Source organism: Garra rufa, chromosome 21 (assembly GCF_049309525.1).
Source record: "Garra rufa chromosome 21, GarRuf1.0, whole genome shotgun sequence".
Classification (NCBI taxonomy): Eukaryota; Metazoa; Chordata; class Actinopteri; order Cypriniformes; family Cyprinidae; genus Garra; species Garra rufa.
In genome coordinates, this window is record NC_133381.1 from 18,994,683 (window position 1) to 19,021,803 (window position 27,121).

Here is a 27,121-nt window from a genome sequence, read left to right on the forward strand (position 1 = left end):
CACACAGCCGTTGTTCACTGACGAGCTGCGCATAGCAATGTTCATTATCAGTGTGAAAGTGCGCAGCTCGTCTGTAAACAACGGCTGTGTGTAGTATATACGGCTCAACGTGAAATCACGCACCTGATGGCATTTACCGCTGATTACAGAACCGGCTTTACTGACAAAACGCGCAAGTTATCGACCGATACATATCGTGCATCCCTAGTAATATGCATTGTTAAGAACTTAATTTGGAGAACTTTAAAGGTGATTTTCTCAGTATTTTGATTTTTTTTGCACCCTCAGATTCCAGATTTCCAAATAGTTGTATCTCGGCCAAATATTGTCCTATCCTAACAAACCATACATCAATAGCTTATTTATTCAGCTTTCATATGATATATACACGTCAGTTTTGTAATATGTAACCTTATGACTGGTTTTGTGGTCCAGGGTCATATCTTTTCAGTCTTCATTTTTTTGCTAGCTCCTTTGACCGCTGCAGAGTGCGTTTCATCTGTGTGATCCATTGCCGTTTGTCTGTTATCACGCTTGCCGGTTTTACGCCAGTTTGCGGAACACTGCCGCATAGTGGTGAAAATCGGAACAGCGGATGAAATACCGAACTGAGCAAACTTTTGATATTGTACCGTTTAAAAAAAATAAATACCGGTATTTTCACAGTACCGGTATACCGCACATCCCTAATATATATATATATATATATATATATATATATATATTAGTGGTGGGCCGTTATCGGCGTTAACGTGCTGCGTTAACGTGAGACTTTAACGGCGATATTTTTTTTTATCGCCCGATAAATCTATTCTCAAAATTGGGTTGGGAGCTGGGTCTAAACTACGCAAGCTATGATGACTTTCACCTTGATAGTTTAACGCGGATGTATACCAAAGACTATAGAATATGGTCGCGCGTTTATGTCTCCTCCGCCAAAACACAGACGGGATCACGTTGTCCTCCATTCATAAAAACCGAATCTACTATAGCGCGAAATGCCACGTAAATTCGTCGTTTTTGGATTCATAAATCAAATATGGTCTGTCACTTAATTCAAATCGCGATATGGACTAGTGTCTGTGAAAACTGAAATGCAAAAAGACCGTTTTAATATGAATCCGGTATGTTCCGTTTGCCTAGCTGTATGTATGAAATTCATACTATGAATGGTGGAGACGCGCTTTTACTACACGCATACTGAAACACACGTGACGCTCCCGGTAATTTTTGGCATTTGCATCTCACATGAACAGATAAACTCAATCTCCAAAACTGCTGTGAGTGTCACTTTTACCGTTTCATTTGAGAAAACTAGCATCATGTCATACTGTATGACACAGAAACTTCACGGCAACCTGTCAAAATAAAAGTACGGTGTAACATGTTTAGTCATTATTTGGGTAGCACACATATTCTGAATGCCTTCAGCAGAATTCAAATTAGCCATTTTAATCTAGATTAATTCCAAAATTTAATCTAGATTAAAAAAAATAATCTATGCCCACCCCTAATATATATATATATATATATATATATATATAAAATAGGTCACTAATACTGCATCATAGTGGCCCGAAAGATTCTGATAAGACAGGGTTCTGCGGATGAAACAGCCATCTTGAGCCATTATGAGAGATGTCTGTATCTGAATAAGCTAAGATGAATAGGACCTGAACTGATATCATGACAAAGCAGGTATACAGAGGGTTATTTGTCTTTGGTTTAAATAAGATTTAAATCTAGGTGAGCAAATGGAAACACGCAAACATGGCAGGATAACCCACACACACCAAATTGAAGGCAAAATTGAGTCCAAGTATGTATGTGTGTGTCCGTGTGTGCACGTGCGAGCGTGCATGTCTAAGGGACATTCAACAGCAAACATCTGAAATAAGAACATCACAAACACGTCATAAAAGCTATATGGACGCAACAGGACATCAAATATAGAACACACACTCAAATGCATGTCAATCAACAACAAAAAAAAAGAAATGAAAGCCACTGATCTGAAATGATGAGAGGCAACGTGTTTTAAACAACGTCATGACTCTCTAAACAACGATGACGGAAAAATCCCAGTGGCAGAGTTAGATTCCCATAACACACACACTTACAAATACACGCACACATGCACACACGCACACACGCACACACGCACACACACACACAAATAAACACAGCACACACACTCCCTGCAGCGCTCGATGGTGTTATTTGGATTGTAAGGAACTCACACAGACCATATTTTGAAGATCTGGACTGTGTGTTATTCTCATAGAAATGTTTAACATGTTTTTAATGTATCTTGCAGCTGGAATAACAACAGAAAATATTTCACTGGAGCAAAAGCTTGATGACTGCACAGAAACGTCCACACAGGAATAAAGCTTTTTTTCCCCTTCTGTCCATGGGTCACTATGATCTGGCTGATCAGATGAAGTCAGGTTGTTAAGAGAAATGATCAGGCATCAGAGCAGATGTGCAAATAAACGTCAATTCAAACACACGCTGCTCTATTGGAAAAGAGCTACGTCTGTTGGTCAACAAACTTATGTGACTTTACCAAGCATTTGCAAATATTAGATAAGAATTTCTTACTAATCATTTATGAATTTATTAAGAATCATTTTGCACTCTCAGTTTCTAGGAAATATCAGTTTACAGCTGATCTCACGCTATTTGGATATATAAATATATATATATTTATTAGTATTTATTTATGCTCTTTGTGCATGCAACAAGTAAAACAACTGTATAAAACTGTATAAAATTATTCTTATTCTTTAATATTCTTATTAAATTCTCATTAAACAGGTAAAATATAAATTTATAAGTGATTTATAAATTTATTAAAAACGATTTTGCATTCTCAATTTCTAAAAAAAACAGTTTATGCTGATCTCACTTTAATAATTCTAAATATTCTACAATCATTTTTGTTTTAATATTTATTTTTGGTCTTTGTGAGTAAAAACTAGAAAATTATTCTAATTCTTGCTTGATTTTTTATATAATTATAATTAATTATTAATTATTTTGCACTCAATTTCTAGAAAATAGTTTATAGCTGATCTCACTTAAAAAATGCTACATTTATTTTTGCTTTTTGTGAGTGCAAACATTATAAAATGGTTATTTTTATGTTTTATATCATTATAATTAATTAAATATTAATATCTTCATTTTTTAATGTACATGTAATTGTATTACTACAACATTCTACACTACAACACTCAATTTCTAGAAAATAATGTACAGCTAATCTCACTTTTAAAAAATGATAAATATAAAAAAAGTTTTAATATTTATGTTTGCTCTTTGTAAGTGATACATTTTTTTATATAATTATAATTAATCAATTAATAATCCTAATTTTCAATATATGTGTAATTCTAACAATTATTAAGTTCTCAGTAAACAGGTAAAATATATAGTTATTTATGAATTTATTAAGAATCGTTTTGCACTCAATTTCTAGAAAACAGTTTACAGCTGATCTCGCTTCAAAAATGCTAAATATGAAAAAAATATTTTTGCACTTTTACATTCTATTACATTCTCATACTATTACATTCTCAGTAAACAGGTAAAATATATAAAGTAATTAATGAATGATTTGCTATATGAGATGCTATTTACACTAAGTGAAAATAGCAAATTTTCTTGGCGAAAGATGCTATTTACACTAAGTGAAAATATCAATTAGATATGGCAAGCCATTTTAGCCTAAAATATTCTAAGTGTTACTCGTCGTAATTGCATTTTTACTAGTAACAATTCAATTAGAGAGCTCTATAATTAAATTTTTACTAGTAACAATTCCGATTAGAGAGCTCTCTAATTTAAAAAAAAAAAAACACATTAAAGATATGTTTCATTGCAGAGCTCTGTAATTGAATTAGATCTCTAAATGGTATTCTTACTAGTAAAAACTGAATTAGAGAGCGCTCTAATTGGAATTATTACTTGTAAAAATTGATTTAGAGAGCTCTTACTCTTAGTTACTAGTAAGAATTCAATTGTAGAGCTGTTGAATAGCAATAATTGAATTAGAGAGATCTCTAATTATAATTGTTACTAGTAAGAATTTAATTAGACAGCTCTCTAATTGGCATTGTTATTAGTAAAAATTGAATTATAGAGCCCTCTAATTGAATTGTTACAAGTAAAAATGCAATTATGACAAGTAATGCTTAGTATATTTTAGGCTAAAACGGCTTTCCATAATTAAATGCTATTTACACTAAGTGAAAATAGCATATTTTCTAACGATATATGCTTTCTACACTAAGCGCAAATAACAATGGGTTCTATTTACACAAAGCGCCAATAGCTATAGATTCTATTTACACTCTATGTTTATTTAGATTCTATGTTGAAACGGCAGGATTTTCTGATATTTATAATACTTATTGCAAATAGATCCAATTGTCTGCACCTCAGTATTTTTAATAGTATTAAAGTATTTTAATTCAATTTATTAAATGGTACTGCCTTACTGGGGCAATAAGCCCTCCCTACACCTACCCTAACCCTAATCGATATTTTATTTTCAACTTTTCAATTATGTCCTTCATTTTTATTGAAAAAAAAATTCAATATGATATGAGATTTGAAAAGAAAGAAAAAAAAAATTGTCAGAAGGTAGATTCGAACCCGCATCGGTCACGTCGAATAGAATGAAACATGCTATTTATCCTCTGAGCCACTGGAACTGACAATTAACAGCCGTCTTTTGTAGTGTTGACTATCCCAATCACACATTGGTGGGTGGACTTACTGTAAAAAAGACACTCTGTTGAATTAATTTACAACTTATTTAAAGGCATTCTAGTACCACAGGAACCTCACACAGCATATGCATGTTAAAAAAGGGTTTCTATGCATGGACATTTCTCACAGTCTCTAACTTATCTAGATGACCACGTACACTGAAGTTTGCTGGAAATGGGCATCGGCGGGCGAGCAACTGCAGGGCGGTGCAGGTCGATGGTGAGAGCGGCTGGAACGGCAGGAGATAAGAACAAATGAAAAGACCCCAGAGGCTCAGTATCACTTACTTATTACTGATAGCGGTGTTAGCCTCTCTGCACCAGAGGCATAAGCTAGGAAAACATGCTTTAACACTTTACAGCGGTAAGATTGCGTTAAAAAAAACAATCCACCAGCATGCACACAAAGACTAAATGGGTGTCACAAGTGCTACCATGCACATACTCTTTTGTGCACATACCATGGTTATACCCATGTAAATAGTGTGTATACGAACCATTGCATTTACGAGCAAAAATCACAGCGCTGTTTTACATGTAAAATTACTTTAGGATATCAGAAACGTAATATAGACAACGTAATATAAACACAAAGAGAGGAAAGAGATATCCAGTGGAGTAAGAGAGAAAGAAAAGGGTGGGAGAACATGAGAGAGAGAGGGGTAAAGAAAAACAATGACCTTTTCCAGATGATATCTGTACTAATCCTGTGTTTGAGTCCCTGCTGAGGTCTCTGAATCTGGGGGATGCTGATAAACACTAGGTGAAACGCACAGCGGCCAATGTGCATTTGCATGTCTGTGCACAATTCTGTATTTCAAATAAACATGCCTGCATGTGTGCACATTCATATGAGCATATATACAAACATTCAGTTGGGCATGCATGCAGTCCTTGCTGATAGGACTAGTTAAAGTTACATATGTGAACCCTTAAGTCAATGTAGAGTCATCAAGCATATAAACATGCTGTGTCAGTGGTGGTGCATGCCTGTTTTAGTGATCAGATCTCTTGCTCACATGCATGCACGCACACATACACACACTGGCTGGCTTATTGTGTTTCTTTATTAAGTAGAGTCTCCAGCCACACACAAAGAAATATATTGTAGTTTTGGTACAGCTGTTCATTTCAGATGTATTATTGTACTTCTAAACATCAGATGAATCAAATATGCATATAAATAAAGAGTAAATAAATAAGAAAAAGAAGAACTTGTATGTTATTATACATACACTACCAGACAAAAGTTTTTGAACAGTAAGATTTTTTAATGTTTTTTAAAGAAGTATCTTCTGCTCACCAAGCCTGCATTTATTAGATCTGAAATACAGCAAAAACAGTAACATTTTGAAACATTTTCACTATTTAAACCAACTGTTTTCTATTTGAATATATTTTAAATTGTAATTTATTCCTGTGATTTCAAAGCCATTTTTTTAGCATCATTACTCCAATCACATTTTCCTTCAGAAATCTTTTTAATATTCTGATTTGCTGCTCAAAAAACACTTATTATTATTATAACATTGAAAACAGCTGAGTAGAAATATTTCAGGTTTCTTTGATGAATAGAAAGTTCAGAAGAACAGCATTTATCTGAAATAGAAATCTTCTGTAACATTATAAATGTCTTTATCATTACTTTTGATCAATTTAAAGCATCCTTGCTAAATAAAAGTATTCATTTCTATCATTTCTTTCCCCCCAAAAAATTAAATACAAAATTACTGACTCCAAGCTTTAGATTGGTATAGTGTATAATGTTACACAAGCTTTTTATTTCAGATAAATGCTGATCTTTAGGTCTTTCTATCCATCAATAAATCCTGAAAAAAAAAATGACTTAACTGTTTGAAATATTGACAATAATAATAAAAATGTTTCTTGAACAGCGTATCAGCATGTTAGAATGATTGATGCTGAAAATGTAGCTTTGATCACAGGCATAAATTATATTTTTAAATATTTTCAAACAGAAGGCAGTTATTTTAAATAGTAAAATATTTCACAATATTACTGCTTTTGCTGTATTTTGGATTAAATATATGCGGGCTTGGTGAGCAGAAGAGAATTCTTCAAAAAACAAAACAAAAAAAAAAATATATATATAAATTAATATGTTTATTCAGCAAAGACACATTAAATTAATCAAAGGACAAAACAAAGGCATTTCTGTTACAAAAGTGTTCAAAAACATTTGGGTTTAAATGATCCTGAAAGAATCCTGAACAAAGGTAATAATAATAGGAAATGTTTTTGAGCACTAAATCAGCATATTGGAATGATTTCTAAAGAATCATGTGACACTGAAGACTGGAGTAATGATGCTGAAAAAGTTAAAAAATCAGTTAATATAAATTGTAATAATATTTCACAATAATATGGTTTTTACATATTTTGATCAAATAAATAGAGCAATAGTATCACTAGGGCTGGTTGTCATTACCAAAATCTGACTTCACGTAACACGCTAGTATAGAAACCAATTCTCTTCCGTCTCTTCATTAATTATTTTCTTCTTCATTAGCAGCTTGTTCAGACACAAACCAAAAGATAATAATATTCATACCAAATGAATGATGAGTCTGGCATCTGTGCACAAACAAATCCACATTATGTAACACCCACATTAAAAACAAAAGACTCAGATTAATAGGTAATAGATTACAAATCGCATCGGATGAATAGCTGATACACGAACACCTGTTTAACTTACATTCTACGTTCATTAAAAGTTGTGACGATGCTTGGAAATGTAAACAACCTACTCTTTCTATGCTGGATGTGAACCTTGTGCTGGATTTAATAGCAGATGAGATGAGAATAAAATGACTAGAACGGAGCAATTTAAATTGACATTTTCTGACTGCTGTCATTGACGGCTTGGTGAAGTCGCAGTTGGCAGGTAGTGAAGGAAAAGGTTAATGAAAAATATGAATTTGTTTAAATCAATAGCAATTAGATGTTGTTTGTGCTTCCTCCATAAAGAAGACATTTATAATAAAGGGAAATAAACGACAAATTTATTATGGAGACAAGCCACTTCTCAAAGCTGCCCATTTTGGTGGATAAGCAACAAAGAAATAAGCTGAAATTTGACCCTGGACCACAAAACTAGTCTCAAGAAGGATGGGTTTATTTGTAGCAATAGCCAAAAATTCATTGTATGTGTAAAATGATACATTTTTCCTTTATTCCAAAAATCATTAGGATATTAAGTAAAGATCATGTTTCATGAAGATATTTTGTAAATTTCCTACTGTAAATATATAAAAACTTAATTCTTTTACTAGTAATATGCATTGCTAAGAACTTAATTTGAACAACTTCAAAGGTGATTTTCTCAATATTTTGATTTTGTTTTGCACCCTTAGATTCGTGATTTTCAAATAGTTGTATCTTGGCCAAATAATATCCAAACCACACATCTATATTTATTCAGATTTCAGATGATGTATAAATCTAAAAAAAAACAACAAAAAAACCCTTATGACTGATTTTGTGGTCCAGGGTCATAAATATGCCTAACCATAACTAAAAACTAAAGCACAACCAATATAAAAATGTGGTACTGAGTCTAAAAAACACCTCAGAGAAGAACAAATGAGCATTTCTAATGATGACCAACATTTACTTCCTAAACATTCTTCCATATTCACTAGCAATCCTATTTCTTAGACTGGCAAACCCTAAAATTAATAGCATTCATTATAGCTAGATATATACTCGTTCATCTATCCATCCTTATCCTTTGACCTGTGCTATAGACTACAGTGGGCATGCATTTCTATGTATGCCTTTGTATTTATTAATGCATATCAAACATGCATGTTTGTGCATGTGCGCAGGACAGCAAACATGTAATGCAGCGCCCTCAGGCAGAGAGAAATACATGCAGCAGGACATGTAATGTGTACCTCTTTGATGGAGCTGCGAGTTTTTTCCCTCCATTCATCAGAGCTGAGCTCTAAGGTGCAGTGAACATATGTCTCCCTCTCATAAGAGCCCAGGATAAACAACCTGTAGAGAGAACAAAACAATAAGAAAAAAACAGTCATTTTGATTATTTTAAAAGTGCTGGTGTATTTCAGTACATTATTATATACAATAACTGAATGTGTTCGGACAAACAAAATTAAAAGGAAATGGTGTCTTAATACTGTGATCAAAAGAAATGAATAGGGCAAATTTAGCTCTGAAACCTGATCAACAGTCATTCAGTTCATATGACTGTTTATAAAGCTACTACTGCCATCTGCTGGCTAACTTATTATTCATTCAAGCACTAAAAAGAACCATTATGGCTATTAAAAAAACATACACACTACCATTTAAAAGTTTGGGATCAGCAATTTCAAATAAATGATTTTCTAAAATAAAAGTTTTGGTTTACGGAGAATGTGTGTGTGTACTGTGCATATTTATTATGTATATATAGTATATAGACACACACATACAGTATATATTTTGAAAATATTGACGTGTATTTACATGCATATATTTATATTCACATGACTTATATTATATATAAATATTTTTATATATGTAAACATAACATATTTTACTTAAATATGTACACACATGTATGTGCATTTCTATATGCATAATAAATATATACAGTACACACATATATTATATAAACAAAAACTTTTATTTTGGATGTGATTAATCGTTTGACAGCACTAATATATATATATATACTTATATATACACTTATATATACACTTATATATACACTTATATATATATATATATATATATATATATATATATATATAATATTGTGTGTGTGTGTATATATTGCAATAATATTTCACAATATTAGTGTTTTATTGTATAGTTACATAAAAAAAAATTATACCAACGACCATAAAATATAAAAATTAAATACTTAAGAATTAGATGTAAAGATTATTAGAGCCTTATGATGTACATAAAGGGTAAGAAGGTACAACCTGACAAGATTGTATTTGCTTTCTGTGGTTTGATTAACAATGCAACACTTTCTCCATCAATAAATAAATAAAAATCTAAAAGTCATCACTTTTGTAACTAAGCAATCCTTAACAAGAAAAACACAACTGGCCCTCCAGAAGCAAGACTGATAAAAACTGATAAAGTCCACTGTTGCCCTCTGGTGGTGGAAAAGTCCAAACACAGTTGAGACATAAACTGGTGCAAATACACACTGGATGGCTATTCAACAGCAGTGTACCAAACTCTTAACTTAATGCCACATGGAAAAATCCAGTGTGCAGACCAAAAAAAAGTGTCTGTGTATGTGTGTTTGCAAGCACATCAGGGTTGAGTTAGGTTTGTAATTGTCAAAGACTCTGCATTATTAATAGAAAGCCCATTATAAACACTATTGAAGTCTGTTACTAATCTGACAAAAACACAAAGACACACAATGGTGAGAAGAATACAGCTTTTGTTGCATTGTGTGTGTGTGTGTGTGTGTGTGTGTGTGTGTGTGTGTGTGTGTGTGTGTGTGTGTGTGTGTGTTCTCCAACACAACAGCTTGCAAGTAGGCCATTTCAAATTTCATTGGCTTAGAACGTCATGGCTGTCTATGAGTTTTGTGTCCCAAAGGAATAAGAAAACTGAAACAGCGGTGTGTACTACCCTAGACACCTATTATTTCAGACTCTTTATAGTAATGGTTTTGGACTATAGTACGTAATATATGTGCTACTAAATTGAAGAACTATATATATATGTGAGTAGAGAATTGAAGAAAACAAAGGCAATTTTTCCAATTCTAATTTTTAAATAAACTAATAATTAAATAACAATGTTATGTTTAAATGTTTACCAAATCTCAAAATGAATATGAATTTGTGAATGTCGTGATGGCTAAAATCACTTTCACTTTATTTTTTAGGGGTTTATTTTTAATATTACACTATCAGTCAAAAGTTTTTGAACAGTAAGCTTTTTAATGTTTTTTTTTAAGCATCTTCTGCTCATCAAGCCTGCATTTATTTGATCCAAAGTACAGCAAAAACTGAAAAACTTTAAAATATTTTTACTATTAAAATAACTACTTCTAAAATGTAATTTATTCCTGTGGTTTCAAAGCTAAATTTTAGCAGCATTACTCACAGTCACAGAAATCCTTCTAATATCCTGATTTGCTGCTCAAAAGCCATTTATTATTATTATTATGTTGTAAACAGCTGAGTAGAATTTTTTCAGGTTTCTTTGATGAATACAAAGTTCAGAAGAACATAATTTATCTGAAATAGAAATCTTTTGTTACATTACAAATGTCTCTATCACTTTTGATCAATTTAAAGCATCCTTGCTAAATAAAAGTATTAATTTCATCACATTAGAATGATTTCTGAAGAATCATGTGTCACTGAAGAAAATTTAGCTTGGATCACAGGAATAAATTACATTTTAATATATATTCAAATAGAAAGACATTTTTTTAAATAGTAAAAATATTTTACAATATTACTGCTTTTGCTGTATTTTGGATCAAATCAACGCAGCCTTGGTGAGTTGAAGAGAATTCTTTAAAAAGTAGTGTATTTAGACAAAACTCAGAATTTAACATAACCATCTGCTTGCATTGGCCAGCATTTTAATGACAGTGAATTATTATTATTATCTTAACAATGAAGTGTTCTTCATAACCTCCCATGTTTTATTTGCCCAAAAAGATCAAAAGAATAAAAGGTAAATATTGATTGCATCACAGACAGCAACAGGAGTCTGCCCTACCTGCTACATTCAACAAGTGTGACACGTAGACGCCCCTCCACCAATAGTGTGTCTCGGATGGAGATGTCCAGGTTACATGATGACGCCAACGGTGGCTGCACTTGGAAAGGAAAAAAGGGCTTGTACCTGTCAATCAAAAACAGACAAAACTCATCAGAAAACCAATAATACGACAATAACAATATTTGCTTTAAACACAATAATGGCCAGATTTACTAAACAGGGCAATTTAGTATGAGACGCATACATCTTATTTCCATAATGACCAGTGCCATCTACAAAGAGCACTGCAAATTACCAACTATCACAGCCATGTCTAGTGGAAAACAGCTTTTTTTTTTTAGCAATAAATAATGCCACACATATTATTTATTGTAAACTGACAAGCGCAAACTATTAATTAAGTTGCATGATTCATTTAAACACTCTCCTCCCTTAAATACAAATGCAAACCGCAAAAAATGTCCACGCCTTTTCACAGCATGTCCTTAGCAAATCCTAAGTCTTTTTTTAACATTAAAAGAGGGTTTGCTCTGGCACAAGCTGTTAGTAATTCTGCCCTTGAGATCATTGTAAAACAGTAAGTCACGATTTGAATCGTGAGGTCAACAGGAAACGCTTGCAAAGTCAACGGTCATTTTGGGTGTGTGTAACCCATTCACTCTTCCCCTACCGGAAAAACAAGCATTTCAGCTGTGTGTATGTGTTTTGCCCTTCCACACAGAAGACTGCAAGGATATTTAGGCCCTTTCAAATCATGCAAATCATGAGGTAGGTAGGCGTTCAAGCAAAACTAAAGTGAAAACTACGATGTTAAATGTAAGACTCCATGAAGGTGAAATTAAATCTTACGCCTTTGCTTGAGGTCTCACTTTCACTGCTACAACTGATTACCTGGCAATCTCTATAAATTAAGTACACCTTTTATGTTTTTTAAGCAGCAGAGGCATAGATGCAGTGTTTGTTTATTTGTTTTGGTGAAAAGCAGTTAATCATTTTAATATTCTGATTTGCTGCTCAAAAGATATTTATTATAATGCTGAAAATGGCTGTGTAGATTTTTTTCAGGCTTCTTTGATAAACAGAAAGTTCAGAAAAACAGCATTTATCTGAAATAGAAATCTTTTGTAACATTATAAATGTCTTTATCATCACCTTATCAATTTAAAGCATCCTTGCTAAATAAAAATATTAATTTCTATAATTTAATTCCCCCCAAAAATGTATATATACTGACTGCAAGCTTTAGATTGGTATAGTGTATAATGTTACAAAAGCTTTTTATTTCAGATAAATGCTGATCTTTGGGTCTTTCTATTCATCAAAGAAACCTGAAAAAAAACTACTCAACTGTTGGATGAAAAATGTTTGGTTTGTGTTTTGGTGACAACTAGCAGTTAATATTAACCCTGCATAATTTGAATATGATTTAAAAAAAAAAAAAAAAAAAAAAAAAAAACAGTTTATATACACAATTTAAACCTCATGATGTTGACATTTTCAAAAGGTTAACCACTTCAGCATTAGGCCCTATTTTGTGCCCTATTCATGGAAGCACTTACATCATCCTTGTCCAAATATTCCCAATAAGTGACTTAATGCAATTCAGATGAGAAACACCCAGACTCTGTTCCTCTTATATCATCTGTGAAGTCACTTTTATCCCACGCAAAAAAGGTTGTGAAATGACGAGAAACGGATCAGAAAGTCGACAGGGACCAAACTCAGTACAAGCTTTGTCCTCTTAATTTACCTGCTCACTTAAGATGCTTTTAAATAATTTACAACATATTTATTTAGACCATAGTGAACTAAATGTTTTAGTACATATGAGACTCTTCTTTCTTAAAGAGTTATTTTAAAGAGATAGTCCACCTAAAAATGCTAATTCTGTCATTACTCACCCTTATGTCGTTTCAGACTGGTAAGACGTTCGTCCATCTTTGGAACACAAATTCAGATATTTTTGATGAAACCCGAGAGCTTTCTGACCCTGCATAGACAGCAACGCCACTACTACATTCAAGGCCCAGAAAGAACATCGATAAAACAGTCCATGTGACATCAGTGGTAGCTACGAGAATACTTTTTGTGTGCAAAGAAAACAAAAATAACTATTTTTTTCTCTTCCGCGTCAATCAACATACGTCTAAGCAAGGTCAGAAAGCTCTCAGATTCAATCAAAAATATTATAATTTGTGTTCTGAAGATTAACAAAGGTCTTATAAGTTTGGAACGACATGAGGGTGAGTAATTAATGACAGAATGTTTATTTTTGGGTGAACTATTGCTTTAATTCAGGGTTCTGGAGTGTGATTGATCATTCTCTATTTGTGCATAACTGTGTTGCAAGTATAACAAGCATTTAAAAAATCCAACATTACGCAAGCATTTGTTTCAAAATGGAAAACTTGTTCATGTGAAAAAATGTCTACATCATGTGTTCGATCATAACTGGCAGTGAGAAAGAACTTTCAAAAAACAGGGTGATTCCTCACGCAGAATGCAGCACTAATAAAGTTTAGCAGCATTCCTCTGAGAAGAATGGCTCGCAGCTATTTCAAGATTCTTTACTGCTAATAATAACCTGAGAGATTAGTGTTCCTAAAACAGGAAGTGCCATTCTCTCTCTCCAAACACAAAGCCCTCCGATTTGCCCTTGTGAGGTACAAAATATTATAAAACCCATCAGTCTCCGAAATTGCTTAACTGGCCTTTTTCCTGAAACTCCAGGCAGATTGTTTTTCAGCCTTATCATCATAAAAATTGCCATGGAAACAGGCTGAGGAAGGGCCAATTTTCAAAAACAATCATTAGGTTGTTTGCATGACCCATAAAATCTTCACACTTTCATTAACAGAGAATAGAGGATGTAAGGACTTTGTATGAATGTTTATATTCCGAGACAAAATTACAAAGCCAAACCGCTGTTATCTAAACATTTCAGATCTCTGAAAACCTTTATTTTCCAAGCAAGTAGAGTAAAGTAGTTTTGTTAGTGAAAAAAAGAGAAAGGAAAAAAAAAAAAAAAAAAATCACATGCTTTTACAAAGGAGGTCAAAGTGAAATGAAACACTCTTCTAAACCATACAAACAGACACAAGGCAATTTCATTAACTTCTCTATTGTAAACACGAATGTGGCTTTCACAAGCAATATCCTGAGATTAAGACACGATTTAGTGGAGACACATGGACATAATGCTTTGTGAAAAGTCAAAAACAATGCGACCCGTGCAAACAAAGCCTGTATACAATACATGCAGCATTCAAAAGATCTTATCAAAAGCACCAGGGATATATTTCATGCTAAAAAGCAGCATGAAAAAAGTGAGAGGGTGCTCGCTGCAGAGCCATATGGGAGGAGCTCCCCCTCGCTGGAGGTAAGGAGTTGAGATAGACACCTAACCACACCCTAACCCTACCCCTTACCCTATCCCTAACCTTAAAGGTTGTATCAGCGATTTCTAGCCTGAAACATAAAGTGTCAAATTCAGCTGACCTTTCATCACGATCCGCTCGCTGCCTGCCCCATAAATTGTCTGTGAAAAAAACGCGTCTCTCTGGTCAGCCTAGGGTCCGAGATGTGCCAAAAAAAACAATCGGCACTACCAACCTTTCCACAGATAAACAAACAGTGTTCCAACCAATCAGCGTCAGGGGTTTGGTGTTGTGGACTTTCGCTCCGCCTCCCTCACATCCCAGCACCAGTAGGAAAGTCCACAACACCAAACCCCTGACGCTGATTGGTCATTATCTTGATAATGTCAGATAACTTATTATAACTTATTGTTAGTATGACAATATTTACACAACTATCAATCCTTTGTTGACCAATTACCAAGTAATGCTTAATTTAGTTCAGTCTTTGGTGTAAAAAAAGGTCGCATTAGCAAATAAAGAAAAACACTTAAGTAAAACACGGTCAAAGTGCCTGAATCATTTTTGGTCCCAAATTTTTTAACAGTTTTACTAGTAGTCCACTGTATGAAAGAATGTTTGAGTATAATATGACACAGTTTACTTTATTTTGCTATCCTCACTTACATAAATTAACTATAGTGTCCTGCACCCACTATTAAATGAATATCAAAAATTATATCTTGTGTCTGAATAATTTTTGGTTTGACTGTATGTCGGAAGTATGACATTTACTACTACTACTAATAATAATAATTTCAAATAAAGCCTTAAAGAAAAATAAAACTGAAAATGTACACATAAAAGCTAACTCAAAATATTAATAAATACCATAATGTCATATAAACAACACTAAAACAACAATGGTGTAAACAGGGTCCAAAATATTGCGTGACTCAAATGGGCAATTCAGTGATTCTGCTTCCTTCCTGTTCAGACTCCACATGATGCAAAGCTCTAAGAACAAGATCCTGGTATGGTAACACTCTCATTGTGCCCCTTCCTCGCTCTCCATTTCCCAGCTGCTTAATTGCAGGACATGACTTCAGTTTGTTCCAGAGCACACACAGGGCATGGAGCGCAGCCCTATCACTTACCACCAACACCGTTACAGGAACACAGCCAGCCTGCGGCATTAAAAATACAACACTCATTCACCTCACAGAAACAAGCAAGCAGTGCCTCAAGTCTGGACCTTGCAGTCTAAGCCAACTGCAAGCAGTTACATGCACACAGATACGCATGTACTTTACATGGCCAAAAGAATTCAATTAGGTAAAGCATGACAGGATAAAGGATAATTTTACATACTACTAGATGAGCTGTCTTTCTATTTATGTCAATTGACTGTTCTAGTCAATGAGTAAAGTAGTCTCTGTGTGTTTCCTGCTGTTATTAGCTGAAGGAAATGCACGCCATAAACCAACAACCAAATAATTTTAGTACTTCAACTTAAAGCGATAGTTCAGCCAAAAATAAAAATTCTATCATTAGTACTCACCCTCATCTTGCTCCAAACCCGTAAGACCTTTGTTTATCTTCAGAACACAATTTAAGATATTTTTGATGAAATCCGAGAGCTTTCTGACAGCAATGCAACCATGTTCAAGACCCAGAAAGGTAGTAAGGATATCATATCATTAAAATAGTCCATGTGACAGTGTTTCAGCTGTTATTTTTTTAAACAATTGCTTTTTTTTTTGTGCACAAAAGTATTCTCGTAGCTTCATAACATTTAGGTTGAACCACTCATGTCACATTGACTATTTTAACAATGTCATTACTACCTTTCTGGGCCTTGAACGTGGCAGTTATATTGCTATACAGGGACAGAAAGCTCTCAGATTTCATAAAAAATATCTTAATTTGTGTTTCGAAGATGATCGAAGGTCTTAGAAGTCTGAATTGAAACAAGGATGAGTAAACGATGAGGACATGATGACAGAACCTTTTTATTTTGGTTGACTATTCCTTAAAAACACTAACTCATTCTGAGGAAAATGTATGGCTCTTTAAAGACTGTTATCATTGTGTTATCTTTAATAGCATCCGGTGTACTTTTCTTCTAGAGGATGAACTTCACTGGACTGAAAAGAAGAACACTTAACCTCTAAGGCGAAACGCTTCGCTGTTTAAAGTACTTTCAAGGGCTTCCAACAGAAGTGTGAGAATACTTGCGGTAAGCAGCTCTAAGGGAAAAGGCCAGCAAACCACTATCGACTGTTAAGGCCTTATCCTCCTGACTATCACCATCTATCTTACTCTGTACTCTTGAGGCATTAAGTGTAAGCAGTTAATATTTTTTTTTCCATTTAAAGTTGTTAATCAAATGGTGCAATAATTGCATTAGATAGCAGATTTCAGACTTCTGCTATATCTGCAAAATCTTTCAGAAACCACAGGAAATTCCTTGGTTAACTATAAACACACACACGCTCATTTCAAGCAATCGCACGCAAATACTCACACGCACACCTCCAGTGGTCTTTAGTCGTTTAACGTAATGCTTAATTATTTTTCAGAATGCAACTAATATATTTTGTGATAGGCCATGAAAGTAAATGTCAGCTAGGTTTTGTAGTTCACACACATGCTTTAATCAGCATCTAACGGTCCTTAGTAGAACTGAAACGGTGTATAAGAGTTATACTGTGAGAGATGTGTGTACTAAAAGTTTATGTAAGCCACACAAGCACACCTGCTGTGTTTTTGACTGGGGATGTGCTGCTGACCGGATTAAAACCCACTCATATCACCAGCACCTCTCTGAATATCTCATATTCACCACAGCCAGGTCACTGAGGACAAACCAAATCAGCTTTGCTTTTTTGTGCAGCAGGGAGAAACGTATGACAATCGGGTGAAAGTGGTGTGAGCTTATCATGTGTGTTCTAACTGACTGCCAAAAAAAAGGTGCCTGTTTAACACTGCATCTGTAAGCATGTTTGCACTATAGTGTAACAGTACAATGAATATTTCATTTGAAACAGCCATAAATTAGTTTACAGGCATTTAAGAATCTATGAAAGCCCATTTCTGCCACTGAATAAAAAAAAATTAAGGGTAATAAAGTCAGAATTAGGGCTGTGCAATTAATCGCAATCGCAAAAAAATCGCGATTTAAGCACATGCAATTTCTAAACCGCATAAGGCTGCAATTTTATCTACCACCCCCCATTCATAAAAACGGAATTTACTATAGCACGAAATGCCACGGAATTCGTTGATTTTTGGATGAATAAATCAAAAGTTGGTCTGTCACTTAATTCAAATCGCGATATGGACTAGTGTCTGTGAAAACTGAAATGCAAAAAGACAGTTTTAATATGAATTCTGCATGTTCTGTTTGCCTCTGTATGTATGAATGGCAGAGACGCGTTTTTTTTTTTTTTTTTTTTACTACATGCATACTGAAGCACTCGTGAAGCTCCCTCTAATTTTTGGCATTTGCATCTAACATGAACAGATAAACTCAATCTCCAAAGCTGCTGTGAGTGTCACTTTTACCGTTTCATTTGAGAAAACTAGCATCATATCATGCTGTACAGTGTACACACAGAAACTTCACGGCAACCTGTCAAAATAAAAGTACGGTTTAACATGAAACAGATCAATATTAGTCTTGTATTACTTTTGTACAGTATAATGTACAAAACATACATAAAACAATATATATGATAAAAAAATAAATATTACAACAAGATTAACCACTTAATTGTAGAAAAAACACTACAATTATTATTTAAAAGTTTTAAACTGAATATAATTTTTCTTCCATTTATTGATTTTAACAGTAAACTTCTGTTTGTTTGCCAAAAATTAAAAGGGTTTATTTTTCATTTGATTAAAAATAAATAAATGTTTATGCTTTTTGATTATCAGAAAAATTAAAGCACATAAGAATTTCTTAAAAAAAAAAAAAAAGATTGTAGAGCCCTCAAAATGTTAAAATAGAGAGTTTTGGACTTATTTTTCCACTGAAATGAATGTTTTCGTTATTACACAAAGTAGGCTAAAGTACCGGGAAAAAAGTAACATGGCTAATTTATTTTATGTTGTCTGTTTTAAAGACAATTTTACAACAGTTTTGTTTATTAAACGTAATACTATGTTATTTCATTGTGAAATGTTTTGTTATGCACTTCTTGTGCACTGAATACATTTAGAATGTATGTATGTGGCTTGTTTGAAAAAGCAAAAACAGTTGCCAAAATCGCAATCGCAATATTCGTTCAAAAAAATCGCAATATGATTATTTTGTCCATATTGCACAGCCCTAGTCAGAATTGTGAGCTATAAACTCGCAGTCGCATTATAAAGTCAGGATTGTGAGAGCAAACTGACTTTTTTCAGCATTGTGAGTTTATATCATGCATTTGCGAGAAAAAAGTTAGAATTGAAAGGTTATATCACACAATTCTGACTTTTTTTTCTCAGAATTGGGTGATATACACTAGAGCTGCACGATTCTGAATAAAATGAGAATCACGATTTTTTTCTCAGAATAAAGATCACGATTCTCTCGCGATTCTGGAGAACTTTTTTATTTTAAAGATTTACCCCTGAACATTAGGTTATCAAACAACAGTAAAATAGCAGTGAAATAAGACAAAATAAACTTTGCTTTAAATTCAAAGAAAATGTAATGAAAAATAATGTAATAATGTAAACAAAAAAATTAAACATTAAAAAATAAACATACAAAGGTATTATGTCAGAGTAAAGCGATTTAAAGATTCTTAGCTAGAAACACTAGCCTATCAACATTTTATGGCTGTCAACGTCCACTCTGTGGGATGCCCAAGTTTACTTCACCATTTTACAAATAAATCCTAATCTAATCATGACAAACTATATATCGTTGGAAAGGTCTAAGGCTCCCAAATAGATATTTGACATTTTTTTGTGTTACAAATTATGTAGGAAAATAATTTATGACAAGAGAGCACCTCAAAAATCTCCTTCATAACAGGAGTTCTGACCTTTTTCACAAACAGACTTTCTTGATGCCTTTTTCCCTATCACACATTAGAAATAATAATAAATTATATAAAAACTTAAAATTTCAAAATTCATCCTTTGGAATGCCATTTTAAAATCAGACATTGAATTAACATGGAAAATGTACATCAAAATCATATTACTAAATGTTCTTGTCCATGAATTATAAAGATTTAAGATTCAATTCTTCATTTTCACGTCTCTGTTCAAAAATGGGAGTAACAGTTAAGGGGTTAATGGATATGGTTCCATTGCTCTGCTTGTCCATAAATCTGGCACGATCAAAGTACTACTCTTTCAATATTCAAAGTGCTAATAGTAGTGGTGCAACGGATCACAAAACTCACGGTTCGGATCATATCACGGATCGGATCATTTTTCGGATCAGCAAAAAACAAACAAAACTTTTTTTTAATTACTGAATGCTAACTTTAAGTACTTCTAATCCACAGCAAAAACTACTAGCTGAACTAATAAAGTCAATTACAAAAATGACAAGTGTAGATGAATACAACATAAAGTTACTAATAAAATCAATAACACTAGTATTCAGGTGCAGAAATTTAATATTTAATTGTAAAATAACTAGTCCTTCTCACTGCAGGTATAAATAGGACGCTGTCTCTTTAAGGCCTAATGCACGTCTCTAATACTGGCACGCATCTTTCTTAGCTTTCGGTTTACTGAAGACATAAACGACTGTGTTTACCAGAATACCAAAACGGGTATTAAACATAACTTTGTATGCATGTTAAGAGAAGTTTTAAAGAGGAATCAATCTGTGAATCACGCAGTTTGAATCACGCGTCTCTCTCGGTCTCTCTCTCTTTGTGCGCGTGCTCGCTTCAGGTATGTGCGGCAACGGGAAAAAAAAGAAGAAACAGCGCGCGTGTTCTCTTTTGCTGCAGAAGTTTAAGTAGTTTGAATGGTTAAATTGGCAAGACAAAACATATGCAAATTATACACTTTTACTCTTTGAAGGTTCAATTTAACAGTTAATCCGCGAACCACATGCGTACCGAACCGTGGGGTCCGGTCCGTACGGATCACGGATCATCTGCGATCCGTTGCACCCCTAGCTAATAGAGACCGAATTTTCCAAGCATGATACAGAGCTATCTACACAACTTATAGCCCACATACTAATAACAGCCTAGATATTTTATGTAGCTTAATTTGAGCGCATTGGGGAGTCGCTCTCTAAACGCGGGGTATTAAAATTGCTTTTGAAAGCGTGTGCGGGTTTTACTTTTGGTTTTGTTTTAACGATCCCGCGAAACTCGGCGGCGCTGAGCGTGCATTCTATAATACAAGAGATTACTTTAACAAAACCATTTGAAAGTGGGTGGACACCAACGGGATTTTGAAAAGCGTGTCCTCAGTGAAAATTACGCCGCTGTGTGAGTGGATCTCTGCCGCTGAGTTATCATTTGATGTGAATGAATGCCGCGTTGTACAGTACACAGAGGCGCCATGAATTGCATCTGACAGAATGTGCGCTGAAGATGAAGTTTAAATGGTTATGTAATCTTGGAGAGAACGGCGAACCTGTCACTGCATCAGCTCACAGCAGTCTGTGCAGTAATTAGCCTAGCAAAAGTTTTGTAAAATATAAATAAAATATAATTGGCTGAATCGAATAAATGCTGGATTAAGATTGTGAGGGGGGTCGAATCGAGATCGCGAAATTTTAACGATTAGCTAATTGTGCAGCTCTAATATACACTTACAACTCTGACTTTTTTCTCAAAATTGGATGATATAAGCTAATAATTCTGACTATTTTTCTCGCAAATGTGAGTTATAAAGTTAGAATTGTGTGGTATTTTTCCTCAGAATTGCATGACAAACTCACAATACTGACTTTTTCTCGCAAATGCGAGTTTATATCACGCAATTCTAACTATAACTTACAAATGCAAGTTTATATCATGCAATTCTGATTTTATAACTATATAAAAAAAGATAAAAAAAAGCCAGAATTGTGAGTTTATATCACGCAATTGTGACAAGACATTTTTTGTGATTCCCCAAAAAATTAAATCTGACTTTATTCACAGAATTTCAAGCTTATATCTCAACATTTTTACTTCATAAAACAAAACTGAGTTATTACCTCAGAATTGAGAGATATGAATTCTGAGAACATATCAGCCTTTTTCACCCTCAAAATTGGACTTTATAACTAGGGCTGGGCAATTTGGCTTAGAATCAAAATCTCGATTAATTGAACATTTTAACCCGATTACGATTAATGAACGATTATTTTATTTATTAATAAAATTATATTTATATAATAATTATTTTTTTGCCCTCATAGTTCACTGACAAGTTTTGTACAGTAAATATGTTCACATATTACAAGCGAGAGATTTTTGGATGAAGGGTGCATTACTTGATTTTAAAATAATTGAAGGAAACACACTATCTACGATCTATGATTATTAATTGAACATCAGTGTTGAACAACTGAAATTAAAGCAAGCATTGCTTAAAACGAAAAGTCACATTTTTCTTAAATTGGTGAAAATAAATAACTTGCACTATTGGAAACAAAATAAATAATTTTCAATGTTTTTCATATTAAAAGTAGAAAATAAACAGTATCTCCTCTAAATAAAATTACCCTTGTATATCCTGTAAATACTTTTTACTGTATAAATACTGTTTAAGCTCTCCATCGACATGTCGGCGGAATAACGGAACGGAGCGCTTGTGTTTTTTAAAGGGAAAGTAATTGAAATAATCTTCCTGGAAAAATTTTAACGATTATAGGTTCTGAATGTCGATTTCGATTATTTTTCGATTAATCGCCCAGCCCTATTTATAACTCACATCTGCGAGTTTGCATCTTACAATTCTGAGAAAAAAAATGTCAGAATTGCGAGGAAAAAAAATCTGACTTGCGAGATATAAACTTTCAGTTGCAAGATAGAAAAAGTCAGAATTGTTCAGAGTTCAGAATTGTTAGTTTATATCATGCAATTATGAGGAAAAAAGTCAGAATTGTGAGTTTATAACTTGCATTTGCAAGAAAAGTAGTCAGATATTGTTTTTATTCGCAATTCTGAGAAAAAGTCAGAATTGTGAGATACAAACTTGTATTTGCAAGAGGAAAGTTAGAATTGTGAGTCTATATCATGCAATTCTTAGAAAAGGTCAGAACTGTGAGTTTATACCTCACCATTCTGACTTTATAAGTAGCATTTGTGAGAAAAATAGTCAGAAATGTGAGTTTATATCACGCAATTCTGACTTTATAACTAGTATTTGCGAGAAAAATATAATTGTGAGTTTTTAAATCGCAATTCTGAGAAAAAAAGTCAGAATTGTGAAATACAAACTCGCATTTGCGAGAAAAAAAGAGTCAGAATTGTGAGTTTATATCACAGAATTCTGACTAATACTCACAAATCGAGTTCATATCACACAATTCTGACTTTATAACTCAATTGTGAGATATGAACACATTTGTGAGAAAAAAGTCAGAATCGTAAGATAAAAAGTTGCAATAATATGGTGGCCGAGAGAGCTGCAACTTAAGAAAACACATGCAAACAGAAAAAAATGACAAATAAAAAAAAAAAAACATCTACATCAGTTTAACAACACAGGCGCTGCAAATCCTCGCAAGGCAAACACAAATACGGAAACGCTGCAAACACAAAAAAAAGCGCTGCAAATAGCACGGAGCACAATGGAAATGTTTCAGGGGGACCTCAAAAAGTGACGAATCCATCTGGGACCTGGGACCTTTGTTCAGTGGCAGCTGGTCAGAGCAGAGGTGTTGTCGGTGAACTAAAAGGTGATAGTTTATCTAGAGCTTGATTCGTTTTGCCATAACCACGTGACCTGTGACGTCCGAAGCTTCGCTTACGCACACAACCATGTGACTGCTTCATATTCTGATTCAAATAACACAAACCCCTTGTGCAGGTTTCAAGTGTCATTCACTTTTTGTTAAGAATAAATCATAATACGAATAAATATGTACATGTGTAGTTTTGTGCATGTTTGTAGCTATCCTTGCTTCACAAGCACTTCTAATTAATAATAATATTAGTCAACAGTATTCTTAATTTACTTTGAACATATATGCCTACATGAACCATGCTTATACTTGTATAATTTTATAAAAAAGTTTATTTACAGATTAATTCAAGAAAAATGACTTTTTTTTTCTGACGGCTTCGTAGCACCATTTGATGTATTTGATGAAACTGTCCAAAATCGCTTTGAGATCTGGGACGCGAAAGCAACTTTTTCCACCTTTGACCACAAGTTAGCTTCGAGTAATGAACCTTTTTACGATACAGTTGAGGGGAAAGCCTCTGTGCTTCGAAAAGCTTCATTTTCCCATCACTAAGTTCATCTTTATCACCTTTTAGTTCAACACCTCTGCTCTGACCAACTGCCACTGAACAAATAATCAGGTCCCAGATGGGTTCATCACTTTTTGAGGTACCCCTGAAACATTTCCGTTGTGCTCCGTGCTATTTGCAGCACTTTTTTTGTGTTTGCAGCTAATTATTAGAGTATCTGTATCAGCCAGACTTTTAATATGCAACTCTAATTTACAAAAATACACGATAAAAAGACAAATCTAGTAAAGAGTATAAAACAGCAGCCGAATACATTAATATCTCTGGAAGCGGTGCTTAGGAATGTCTGAATTTTCCCAGGAATTTTTTGTGACGTAATCAAATGAAAGAGATTACAAAACTGATCATTTTCTCTAGCCTCTGATGTTATATTCATACAGAGAGGATGAAAGGGCGAAGATAAAGGGATTTCATCCCAGCTGAACTTTGGCCTGACTGTATCTGCAAATGTACACAGAACTTTACTCTTTCAGATAAAAGGTTTAATCACCCTAGTGGTCAGATGAAGCTAGGGTCAAATTATCGAAGAGGTACATTTTGACGTCACGGTGCCATCTGGCTTAGGACAGGTTACTGTTATTTTAAATACACTGCTCTAGAGAGAAAGAGACAGAATATGCGTATGGTGAAAGGGGGGATGAAAAAGTATTTGTAAGCACAGCAGATGTTTTCAGAAGAGCACTTACATAAATGGACTTTAGAGACATAGAGAGAGGGAAAGAAGAGAGAATGAGGTATAAGTTTCCATCATTCAGGGCTTGACATTAACTTTTTGAGGCACTTGTCCTTCGGACAAGTAAATTTATGTTTCACTTGTCCATGCACAAAAGTCACTTGTCCGGGTAAAGATTTATAATATCATTTTTGTTTTTTTTGTTTTGCTAATGCAGAATTCATTGAAAGCATCCAAACACTATCAATATTAATACAATTCAGTTGAAACAGTAGGAACGTAGAAGTAGAAAGGAACAGTAGAAGGATCTCCAGAATCATAGTATAATACAAAGTAATACTTTGCACGCTGATGTGCACGGTGTATCACCAGATGTAGTGGTGACTCTTGGTGAAAAAAAATAAAACTATCTATCCGACAGACGCCACAGAACATTTCTCCGTCTTCATAAATAACCATTTGGTTACAAATTTTCGTTCCCGTTTGAACTCATATGGTGCTGTTGGTGTAAAGCAGGGCTCGAAATTAACTTTTTTACTTGGTAGCACTGGTGCTCCCAACTTTAAAAAGTTAGGAGCATCCCAAAAAATGTAGGAGCACCCAATTTCTTTTTAGTTATGCACCGATCTTGATTCTTCATGGCCGATTCTGATTAACTGACATCTGACAGACGCCTGCCAGATGTTTGTACACAGCAGATGCTTTCCAGATCAAGAGATCTTTATCAGACATCTTGCAGACGTACATGTGCTATCTGAGCCGCGTTGTATAGTATATTGACACGGAGGCGGCAGAATTGTATCTGACAGAATGTGCGCTGTAGCACGAAATATACTATATTTCTTCAAAAGCAGATTGTGGAAACCTTTTAATTGTCCACAATAAAAATAAAATCGTCATTTCACACACCCCTAATTGCAGTTTGTGCAACGCCGGAACAGGGTTTGGTTGAGAGAGAGAGAGAGAGAGAGAGAGAGAAAAAAACGTCCGGTTCTAAGTTAAGCGGAGCGCAGTTTCAGTGACAGGGAATGATTGACGGCTCAGGGCTCGCAAAATGTCAAAATCTCTGGTAGCCCTTCGGGCAGGTACTCATCAGAATTTGATAGCCCAAAAATTAATTTAACTAGCCCAAATAAAAAAAAAAGACATTTTTTAAAAATATAGAAAATCAGATAGGAGTCTAAATGTCAATCAAAAATGTTTTCAATACACAAATATAAACAAATATCAAGGAAAGAATTTTATTTCACCATTTAGTGTAGCTGCAGAATTTTAAAATATCAATTTAAGGCAATTTATGACCCTTTTTTTTAAGAGCTGCACAAGTTAAATGAACAGTATGAGTGGGGTTGGACAATGTACGGTAGAATATTAAGCCATAAAATTACATGATTTATAATTCAGATACAGACACAAAAAACAAAATATCTAATACAATGGCATTTCAACCTTTATACCATTAAAAGGGATAAATCAAGTATATAATTTCTTATATTTATATAAGATATATAACATTAGTATTACTTAATTGTTTAGATTTTTAAAAGGCAAATTAAATTATTTCACACTTACACATGGATCGATAATTCCAATAATTTGACCATAAACAGCTGAAAAAATGTATTGAAAATAAAAATTAATTTGTTTGTCACGAGGGGGCGCTTTAGGAGCGCTGAAATACTACGGTTTCCATAGTAACAGCTGTACACAAACCAGCACTAACGCCGTTTTATCAGACATGAAATGACAATGCAAACGACATGTTTCTGAGGACAGTCTGTTCCCGTCAGATACATTCATATGAAGACATCCGTGCAGCGTTTTGACTTTGAAACGTACAGCGTGCATATTTATTCAATGACATCATTGCCTTTTTGAAGATTTATCCAAACCTATCGCGATCGTCTTTCCCTCTCTTAAACTTATACGTTAATCAAGACTTTTAGTCTTGTACTACTAGTCAGTAGTTAGGCTAGCGACAGTTTTGAAACCGAGTCGCACCACACTCATTTCTCTCACTCGCACAAATGCTTTCAAATATAATTTGAGGTCGCACAGATTAATTTATCGCAATTTCGAGAGAGAGAGAGAGAGAGAGAGAGAGAGAGAGAGAGAGAGAGAGAGAGAGAGAGA

At 34.0% G+C, this 27,121-nt stretch overlaps 1 protein-coding gene across 1 annotated transcript in view; it reads right to left on the minus strand.

The window, feature by feature from the left end:
- pdzd8 (PDZ domain containing 8) overlaps positions 1–27,121 on the minus strand; it is a 50,100-nt gene that overhangs the window by 18,980 nt on the left and 3,999 nt on the right. The window contains exons 2-3 of the mRNA XM_073827378.1: positions 11,514–11,639; positions 8,699–8,801 (exon numbers count right to left, since the gene is read on the minus strand). Coding sequence (XP_073683479.1) covers positions 8,699–8,801; positions 11,514–11,639 — 229 coding nt within the window. The remainder of the gene's footprint in view (positions 1–8,698; positions 8,802–11,513; positions 11,640–27,121) is intronic.